The 10,944-nt window shown below is 35.8% G+C and overlaps 1 protein-coding gene across 3 annotated transcripts in view; it reads right to left on the reverse strand.

Annotated features, from left to right (window-relative positions):
* TMEM219 (transmembrane protein 219) overlaps positions 1-136 on the reverse strand; it is a 14,804-nt gene extending 14,668 nt beyond the window's left edge. The window contains exon 1 of one of the 3 annotated variants that reach the window (XM_025048266.1): positions 3-136. Coding sequence is in view for 2 of the 3 variants with exons in the window: in XM_006914095.3 (XP_006914157.2) it covers positions 28-101 (74 nt within the window). In the remaining variant the exon portion in view is untranslated. The remainder of the gene's footprint in view (positions 1-2) is intronic. The other 2 variants (XM_006914095.3, XM_006914094.3) reach the window with 2 other exon arrangements.
* Between the last annotated feature and the right edge of the window lie 10,808 nt (positions 137-10,944).

Here is a 10,944-nt window from a genome sequence, read left to right on the forward strand (position 1 = left end):
GGGAGCCGGGCGGAGGCCAGCACCCACCCGACGTCACGCGTGGAGCCGCGAAGGGGCGGGGTCCGTGAGCCCCCTCCTAACCCCCACGGCGGGGTTCGCATGCGCAGAGCCTAAGCGGGCGGGGCCGCCTTGCCTCAAATCAGGGTGAGGGCGTACCAAAAAAGTAACCCAATGAAGGGGCAAAGGGGAAGAAATAACTCCTCAGGAGGTGAGTTAAAGGGAGAATGGCAAGGAAACTAATTCTAGAGACGTCGTTAGAAATGTAAAATCTCCCTCTGCGGAGGCTGTGGGGTCATTTCAATGAGAATCTCGTCGCAGACATTTTTCTGTTACTCGGCTCCTACCCGCGCCAATAGCACAGCCTAGCCGCGCCCAGGTTCCGGGTAGAGAACCTGAGGTCCGCCGTGGGGCGGCGCGGGGGGGTGGGGGTGGAGGGGTCCCGCTATAGGAGTCCAAGCTTTATGGGGGTCGTTCAACTCTTCTCTGCAACCTACTCCTGTATAACGTCTGCACCTTACGCCTGGCCCCTGGCATATAGTAACTCCTTAATGCATAGGATCCTACTAGCTGCAAGGTTGGTCAATAGCTACCATCACATTTCACTTCTGTAAGGTGAAGTGTAGAAATGAGAGCACTAGGGTCCATCTTACCTGAAAATAGCAGGATACAAAGCCAGGAACCCAAGTTCAGCCTGCCCCTGCATAAGCCATACCTGTGCTTCTCAGGAGACTGAGTTTCTGAAGATCATTCTTTGTACCTCACTGGTTGGATGGGAACCTTAGACAAAGCGTGGGGAAACGGCACCAATTCTCAAGAGCACACAAATAGCACTGTACAAATACTGTTTGAAACAGACTCTGAGTATTCAACACCACTGAGGCTTCCTTAAGACAGAGAGACTATGTCATTTCTGTACCGTCACCTCCAAAAGTTTATAGCACAAAATATTCTCATATATGGCAAAATGGTATTTGACAAGAGTGCCAAGACCATTCTATCAGGGGAAAAATAGTCTCATTCAACAAATGGTGATGGGAAAACTGGATATCCACATACAAAAGAATGAAGTTGAATCCTTACCTTATACTGTATACGAAAGTTAATTCAAAATGTATGGAAGAACTAAATGTAAGAGCTGAAACTATAAAACTTTTTAAAGGGGAAAAGCTTCATGAACTTGTATTTGACAATGATTTCTTGGATATGACGCCAAAAGCACAGGCAACAGAAGAAAAAAATAGGTGAATTAGACTACATCAAAATTTAAAACTTGTGCGCATCAGACACAACAGAATGAAAAGGCAACCCATGAAATGGGAGGAAATAATTGCAAATCATGTATCTGATAAGGAGTTAATATCTAGAATACATAAAGAGCACTTCTACAACTCAACAACACAAAAGCTCAATCCCATTAAAAAATGCACAAAGGACTTGAAAAGGCATTTCCCCAAAGAAGGTATATAAATGGCAACAACACATGGAAAGATGCTCTATATCACTAATCATTAGAGAAATGCAAATCAAAATAATTAGATTCTAGCTTATAACTATTAGGATGGTTATTACTAAGGAAAATAACAATGGTTGGCATGGCTATGGAGAAAGTGGAACCCTTGTGCACTGTTGGTGAAAATGTAAAATGGCACAGCCACTGTGGAAGACAGACCTGTGTATCTTTGAAAAATTTTAAATAGAATTATCAGCAATTCTACCTTTGGGTCTACATGCCAAAGAATTGGTAGGGTTCCAAAGAGATATTTGTACACCCATGTTCACAGCAGCCTTATTTACAAGAACTGAAAGGTGGAAGCAACCCAAGTGTTTATCAACAGAGGAATGGATAAATAAAATATGGTGTATTCATGCAATGGAATATTATTTAGCCTTAAAAAGGAAGGGCATCCTGACACAGTGAAATAAGCCAATTACAAAAAGACAAATATTGTATGATTCCACTTATGTGTGGTACCTATAGTAGTCAAATTTATAGCAACAGAAAGTAGAATGGTGGTTTCCAGGGGCTGCAGGAAGAGAGGAATGGGAAGTTATTGTTTAATGAGTTTAAAGTTTGAGTTTTGCAAGATAAAAAGTTCTAGAAATGGATGATGGTGATGATTGCATAATAAGGTGAGTGTACTTAACACTAAATGTACTAAACCATATACTTAAAATGGTTAAGATAGTGAATTTTATGTTATGTGTATCTTGCTACAATTTTAAAAAAATTTTTATGGCACAGTCTCCTAGAGTATAGTGTTTTAAAAATTCCACTAATTGACTTGAAATTCCAAACATAGGAAGAATTTTTTTCTCAAAGGAAAAATAAAAGTGTGGATGGCATAGAATTTTAGAATCTAGGATTGGAAGGCACTTAATAACTGAACAAGGTCAACAAAACATACATGCCCCTTTGTTTTCCAGATGCTAAAATGATGTCTGAAGAGGTTAAGGGACTCACTGCAAGTCCCCCAACCAGTTAAGCCTTGGCCAAAATGAGAGCCCTGGTGTCCCAACACCAAATCCAGAACTTTCCCACTAAATTCTCCTTCAGTCCTGCCAAGAGATCTGTCCTGAAAACCTGCAAGTCTCTGCCCATTCACTCTCAATCACAATCTTCTCAGTCTGGGCCAATGAGGTAGATTTTCCCTAGTCTTGGTCTAATCTCTCCAGCCAGCTCCTCAGATTCTGGAATAGTAGGTTCTTGCAAACCCCAGGTCTTTCCATAGTTTGAGCATATAATATTCACTCAGTAAATAGTGCTGATTGATTTATTAAAAATAGCTTCATACAAACCAGTTTCCCTGAGAACTCATCAATTTTTCAGTCTTATTTTATGTTTGGAAGCACATCTGCTCATGCTTGAATGTTTGTGAAGTTTATGTTAAAACACAAAAAGAAAGTTTATTCAGTCAACAACTATTTTTTACTGTCTACTACGGTCCAGGTATAAAACTACTATCCTTACAGCAAAAACTTTGTCAATGCTTCTAGTTAATAACAAGTCTAATTTGTAGGGTAAGATAAGGCACGAGAATGCCCAGTATAGTGCTGGTATGCAATAGAAGGTCAACAAATGTGAGTTTTCCCCCATTATTCTTGTGCTGCAGAGTAATTAGGCATATTCGAACAGCAGTTCCTATAAATGACCATAATTGATATTTACTTATATAGCCAAACCAAGCAAGTTTATGAACCAGTAGAGGCAAAGTGGTTAGAGAAAGGAACTGCCGCAAGGCCTGGACATCAGGGTAAATGGATGTGAATAAATATCTTATATATTTTTTTTAAAAAGTGGTGGGAACACAAGAGGACACAAAGTTGGTTGTGCATTGTAATGCTCCAGCATTATACCAACATTCTGACTTAATCCACTCATCAGGCTCTCAAGGTGAATGTTATGGTGAAAACCTGGTCCTAGACAGCTTAGATAATTTAACCAAGGACACACAGAAAGTAGATGGCAGAAGTTGGCTTATGAGTCAAGCCTGACTGCAATCTATCTTGTGAGAATCAGAAAGCTGATTGAGGAGGGAATCACCCAGTCTCCTGAAAGGAATAGAAGGAACGGTTCCTTGATCACTCCATGGTGATAAATTTCTCTCAGAACTCTGGCCCAGACAGAGCTTATCTCAGATATCTGTTTGATTTTTTTCCTTCAAGATTATTGAGTCTTAAAACTTTTTGGAGTTAAAGACCACTTTGGAAATCTGATGCAAGCTTTCCATTCAATCAATTGGATACTCATTCAATAAGAATCTCTGAGTTGCCAGGATCTGCTCTTCAGGCTAAGAATACAACGGTGGACAAGGTACTTGGATTCCTGGCCTCCTGGAACTACAGTCTGCCTATAGGCCCTCTCCCTGGAAAAAGGTACTTTCACCTAAACATATAAATGCAGTTTCAATCTGTGGAAACTCAGTCCTCCTGAAACCCATCCTTGGACAAGAGCACCTAATTTAATAAGGTTCCTTCTACCCTGGTTGGACTTCAGTTTTGTGTTTAGTTTCATATCAGAGCTGCTTGATAAAATTACTCCTTCTTTCCCCCTTCACCACTTGGTTTTATCCTGTGCTATTCATCCATTCAGTCAATCAAGTCATTCATTCAGTCATCAAATATTTGAACATCTAATAAATGCCAGGCACTTGGTTAGGCACTGAGGGAAGTGAAATGAAAATCCTTAGTGACAGAAGCAGATACACAAAGAATTATGACAAAATGTCAAATACCATAATAGATAGATAATAATATAATATATATTTAAATAATAGCTACCTTCTACTGAATGAATTCTAAATGGGTCAAACATTTATGACATATTATAACATAATGTTATCTTGTTCAATCATGTCAATAACAAAACAAAATAGGTATTATCCCTACTTTACAGATGAGAAAACCAAGGCTTAGTAATGTTGGGAAACTTGCTCATGGTTTCCAGCTAGTCAACAGCTATATGTAATATACACATACAAGCACACACATGCATACATATACATGATAGAAATATTGAAAAAAAGAATATATATATAAATCTGGAATAAGAGATACTCTCTAAAGCAAGACATAAATATGGAAATGAAAATGAAAAACTGATCGACTTAACTATTTAAAATTAAAAGCCTCTATGATAACAGACTCCATACAAGTGAGAATTAGGAGAAAATAACTGAAATATATATTAATAGTCAAGGGATTAGTGGTAACTAATAATGTCCTCCCCAGGTAAAATTTATATGTAGTAAAATGCACAGATCTTAATTGCAAAATTTCGTATGTTTTGATAAATGTAATGCCCATTACTACAATCAAAATATAAATGTCTCTCTAGAAGAAAGAGTAAAACGTTTCCATTACCCCAGGAACTTCCCTCATTCCCCTTTCCAGTCGCTCTCTACCTCCGCTGTTCAAAGTCAACCACAATTCTGATTCTATCATCAAATACTTGATTTTTTTTTTTAAATGTCCAAATTCTCTTACTAAATTATAAGTTTCTTTAACAGAGGACCTGCTTGAGTTTTTTCTTAGGTTTGTGTGTGTGTGTGGTAAATATATAACATAAAATTTGCCATTTTAGTTACTTTAAAGTGTATGATTCAGTGGTATTAGTTACATCTACAATGTTGTGCAACCATCACCATTATATATTTTCAAAACAAATTCTGTAACCATTAAGCAATAACTCCTCATTCTTTATGAATTTGCCTATTCTAGATATTACACATAAGTGGGAAAATACAATATTTGTCCTTTTGTGACTGGCTTATTTCACTTACTGTAATGTCTTCAAGGTTCATCCATGTTGTCGCATGTGTCAGAATTCCTTCCCTTTTAAAGGCTGAGTAATATTCTGTTGTACATTCTTACCACATTTTGTTTATTAATTCATCTGTCAATGGACACTTAGACTGTTTCCACATTTTGGCTATTGTGAATAATTCTAATACGAACAAGAGTGTACAAGTATCTATTTGAGTCCTTGTTTTCAAATCTTTATGTGCCTAGGAGTGGAATTGCTTAGTCACATGGTAATCATTTAACTCTTTGAGAAACTGTCAAACTGCCTTCCACAGTGGCTGTACCATTTTACATTCCCACCAATAATGTACAAGGGTTCCAACTTCTCTACATTCTCACCAACACTTGTAATTATCTTTTTAATAATAGTGAACCCAATGCTTTGGAAGTGGTATCTCATTGTAGTTTTTATTTGCATTTCTCTACCAATTAATGGTGTTGAGCATTTTTATGTCCTTATTTGTCATATGTATATCTTCTTTAGAAAAATATCAAGTCCTCTGCCCATTTTTTAATTAGGTTGTTTGTGGTTTTGTTGTTTAATTTGTAGGGGTTCTTTATATACCCTGAAAATAATTTCTTATCAGATATGTGTATTGCAAATATTTTCTCCCATTCTGTGGGTTGTCTGTTTATTATCTTTTATTATTGTCCTTTGATGCACAAAAGTTTTTAATTTGGATGAAGTCCAGTTTTTCTATTTTTTTCTTTGTTGCTTGTGCTTTATTTAAGCAGGGGTATAATATTTAAGAAATCATTCCAAGGTCATGAAGATTTGTCCCTATATTTTCTTCTAAGAGTTTTATAGTTTTAGTTTCCACATTTAGGTCTATTATCTATTTCAATTAATTTTTGTATATGGTATAAGTTAAGGGTCCAACTTAATTCTTTTGCATATGGATATCCAGTTTTCCCAACACCATTTACTGAAGAGACTATTTTTTCCTCATCGAATAGTGTTGATACCATTGTCAAAAATTAATTGACCATACAAAAGTGTGGCTAGTGGTCAATGTTTCAAGACTTGCAAAATATAGATCTAATCATTTTGGACAAACTTTTTGGTTTTTACTCCAAGAAAGTTCTTCCTCATCTATCTTGTTTCCCACTGGCTTCATTTAATTTACATAGAAATATTTATCTCTATTCATTAGCAATGTAAAAACAAGCAGCACTGAATTCCTCCTTGAAAGCAACTTGTCAAAAACACCCAAATCTTTTTGATTATACAATTCTATCAGGAAGAACTTTTGAGCTTATACATTTGATACATACATATTCATTTACTTGTAAAGTTTCTATAATACTGCTCTACTCATGCATTATTTATTGTATAAATCATACAAAAAATTGAAAAGTGTGAAAAAATCAATTGATCATAGATGCAAAGGTTTATTTCTGAGTTCTTAGTTCTATTATTTTGGCCTATATGTCCATCCTTATGCAAAATCACACTGTCTTGATTATTGTGGTTTTGTAGGAAGTTTTAAAATCAGGAAATATGAGACATCTAGATGGCCTTTGGACTCAAGACTGCAACATCGACTCTTGTTGACATTATAAACTTACCAGTTTCCATAATCATATGGGCCAATTTCATAAAATAAATGTTTCTCTCTGTAAAAAATAAATAAAATAAAATAAAATAAAATAAAACAAAACAAAATAAAATAAAATCAGGGAGTATGAATCCTCCAACTTTGTTCTTTTTCAAGATTGTTTTGGCCATTTGGGGTCCCTTACAACTCTATATGAATCTGAGGATTGGGATTTGATAGACATTGCAGGAATATGGAGATCTCTTTGATTAGTTTTGTCATGTTAACAATATTAGGTCTTCTGATCCATGCACACAAGGTGTCTTTCTATTTATTTAGGTTTTCTTTAATTTCTTTCACCAATGTTTTGCAGTTTTCAGTGTAAATGTTGTACACCTCATTGGTTAAAGTTATTCCTAAGCATTTTATTCTTTTTGATGTTATTGTAAATGGCATTGTTTTCCTAATTTCCTTTCTGGATTGTTCATTCTGAGTAGTCAACTTTTAATGAAAGCTCACATGTACCAAACATGGTGCTATGTGCTTTATAGGGATTATTTTGTTTAAATCTTGAATAAAATCTTCACTAGAAATGTACCATTTATTATGACTGCTCCACTTTATAGATGAAGAAAGTGAGAGTAGTTTGAAAAAGTTACACAGCAAGTATTTAAACTAAAGTAGTCTAAATCTAAAGTCTGTGCTTTTAACTTCTATAGTATATTGTGTTCAGGATAATATCTTGAGTATTTTAAAGACTATATATATTTTTACTGATATAGAAAGATTTCCACTATATATATGTTCACATATAATATATATATATATACATACACACATATAAAGCTATCTGCAAATATATATATGTGTGTTTGCATATATAATTTTTATTGGATACATGTGTAATAAAAATAGATAGTAAATGGTCTGAAGGACACACAGGACTAGTCATTAACTTGAGGGAGGCAGATGGCGGTAGTAATTTTGCTTTGTCTTAAAAAGGATTTTATTTATTACTCATGTAATTTGAAAACAAGTTCTTTTTCATCAATGGCTTCATTTATCATCTATACACTGATGATTCAAAAATCCTTATATCTAGGCCATACACTGAAGTCAAGTTTAAGATTCATATTTTCAAATGTCTACTAAAGAGTTCTATTCATTCAACAAATATTTGTTGGGTACCTCCTGTGTGCCATGGGATCCAACATAATAGATAGGTCTCTGGCCTCAAAGAGTTCATAACTTTGCCTACACTTCATGTCCAACAGGCATCTTACTTAGTGTGTTCCAAACTGAGCTCGTGGAGTGACATCAGTGAAAAGGGCAGAGTGGAGACTTTTAGCAGCCCATGTGTCCCCAGAACTACCAAAAAACCTGGTAAAAACTGTCAAAATAAACATGTCAGAACTCTAGAAGATAGTTAAAAGTTTACAGCAACCCAGAGAAAGGTCACAGAAACAGGACGGGAGAGTTTTGTAGTGATTTAATGTTAGCCTTGAGCCATCCCCCACCTGGTACAGTGGCAGTCTTGAAGACAGCAGTTTGTGTTCTTGGTGTGGGTATATGGTCCCAGAAGGAACAGAGTAGCCTTTGTTCCAAGAAAATATTAAAAGCTTAATGAACAAGCAAGTGCCACGTGGGTCAAAAGATAATAGGTGAGGCAAACAATAGACATACCAAAAGCCAGGGAGAAAAAAAATGGGAAAAGAGAATTTTTGGAAAATAGGGCTTTGAAAAGCTCCCATATCCAAGCAGGATGCATACTCAGAAAATACCTGAGAAGGCTATAGTTTTTACCTCTGGCTGGTCTTTAGGTTCAGCACAAGCAGGAAATGGATGCTAAGGCAGAATTATAAATGGCATGGCTAAGTATTGTGCCCCAACACAGAGATACTCTGCGAAGACCTGGAAAGTATTTTTTCTTTTCCTCTCCTCTCTTCTCCCTCTTCCTCCCCTTTGTTCTTCTTCTCTCTTTCCTCTCTCCACACCATAGTCTCAAAATATTCAATTTTCGGCAAAAAATTACAAAGCATGGAAAAAAAGTAAAATATGGCCAATTCACTGGAAAAGGAAACTAAAAGAACCTGAAGAAGCACAGATTTTGGACTGACTAGACAAAGACTTTAAATCACATCTCAAATAATGTGCTCAACAAGCTAAAGAAAACTGTGGATGAAGAACTAAAGGAAACCAGGAGCACATTTTTTTTTTCAACAAATAGAGACTATCAAAAAAAAAAAATAGAAAGAAATTATTAAAAAGGACAAAATAGGAATTTAGAAACTGAAAAATACAATATTTTAAAAAGTATAATAATGTTTTAATATGTACACAAGATTTGTTTTAATCAAGTATGATAAGACAAAGACACAGAAATTAACATCATGAAGGAAGGCATTTTATACTCAGATACCTAGAAGCAGGAGGTGCAGCACAGCACACAGAGCAAATGTGGAAGCACCAGGGTCAGTCAAGAGGTAGAGGGAGTGGGAGGAAAGTGTGGGCAACAGCCTTTATTGTGGTTTTCATGGAAAGGAATGGGTAAGAGAGGGTAAACACGCTTAGGATTGTCTAGTTTGAATAATTTCAGTGGGCTCTTGGTTGTTGGAGCTGTTCTTAATTGTCTGATATCTCATCCTGGGGTGATTAAGGCAGGGAGATTGTTGCCTAGAGTGTAAGAGGTTCATAAAGGAGGTAGGTAGTTGGGCATATGGGCTTTGGATTGGTTGATTTGTATATGAAAGGCACACTTCAAGATGAGTCTTTTGCTCTCTCTAGGAATTGGCTCGCCTTGGGAGGAGCAGTCTCTCCCAGGTCAGCAAGGCTTCAAATGTCAAATCATCCAGGAAAAAAAATTTAAATAACATGATTAATACAATTAAAATAAAATAAAAAAAAATCAGTAGAGGAGTTTAATAATAGATTTGAGAAGACAGAAGAAAGAATCAATGAACTTGGAGATAGGTCAAATGAAATTATCCAATCTGAGGAGCAGAAAGAAAAAAGAATGAAGGAAAATAAACAAAGCCTGAAAAACTTGTACCAGCATAGAAATAATGGGAGTCATAGAAGAAAAGGAGAGAAAGGGCAGAAAGAATATTTGAAGAAATAACAGTTGAAAACATTCCCCAATTTTTTTTCCTTTTGTCAGTGTTTTTAGCATTTTGTTTTATTTTATTAGTTTCAAGTACACAGTACATTGGTTATACATTTATATAGATTATGAAATGATCCCTCTGATTATTACTCCTCTGGCTCTACACATAGCCATTACATTACTGCTACATTCCCTATTCTGTGTTCCCCATCTCCATGATCATCTATCAACTATGAATTTGTACATCTTTAACACTTCACCCCTTTCTCCCAAGCCCCAACCCCCTTTCCCTCTGGCTGTCACCAGATTGTCCTCTATATTTGCAAGTCTATTTTTTATTAGTTTGCTCTTTTTGTTCCTTAGATTCTGCATATAAGTGAAATCATATGGTATTTATCTTTCTCTGTCTGACTTATTTCACTCAGCATAATAACCTCTAGGTCTAACCATGTTTTTGCAAATGGTAGGATTTTATTTTTTATGGCTAATATTCCATTATACATATAAACCACATCTTTATCCAATTGTCTGTTGATGGGCATTTAGGTTGCTTCCATATCTTGGCTGTTGTGAATAATGCTGCCATGAACACAGGGATGCATAGGTCTTTACGAATTATTGTTTTGGTTTTCTATGGATAAATATCCAGAAATGCAATTACTGGGTCAAAAAGTAGATCGGTTTTTAATTTTTTGAGGAACCTCCAGGTGTTTTGCATAGTGGCTGTACCAATTTGCAATCCTATCAACAGTGTATGAGGGTTCCCTTTTCTCCAGATCCTTACCAACATTTGTTTTTTGATTTATTGATAATAGCCATTCTGACAGGTGTGAGGTGATATCTCATTATGGTTTTAATTTGCATTTCTCTGATGATTAGTGACCTTGAGCATCTTTTCAAATTAGATTTTTTAAAAAAGATATGAATCTACATATCCAATAAGCTCAACAAACTCCAAATAGTATGAACTCAAAGTAAGATAAAGTGAAAGATATCCAAACT

Source organism: Pteropus alecto, unplaced genomic scaffold (assembly GCF_000325575.1).
Source record: "Pteropus alecto unplaced genomic scaffold, ASM32557v1 scaffold44, whole genome shotgun sequence".
In the NCBI taxonomy this organism is placed as follows: Eukaryota; Metazoa; Chordata; class Mammalia; order Chiroptera; family Pteropodidae; genus Pteropus; species Pteropus alecto.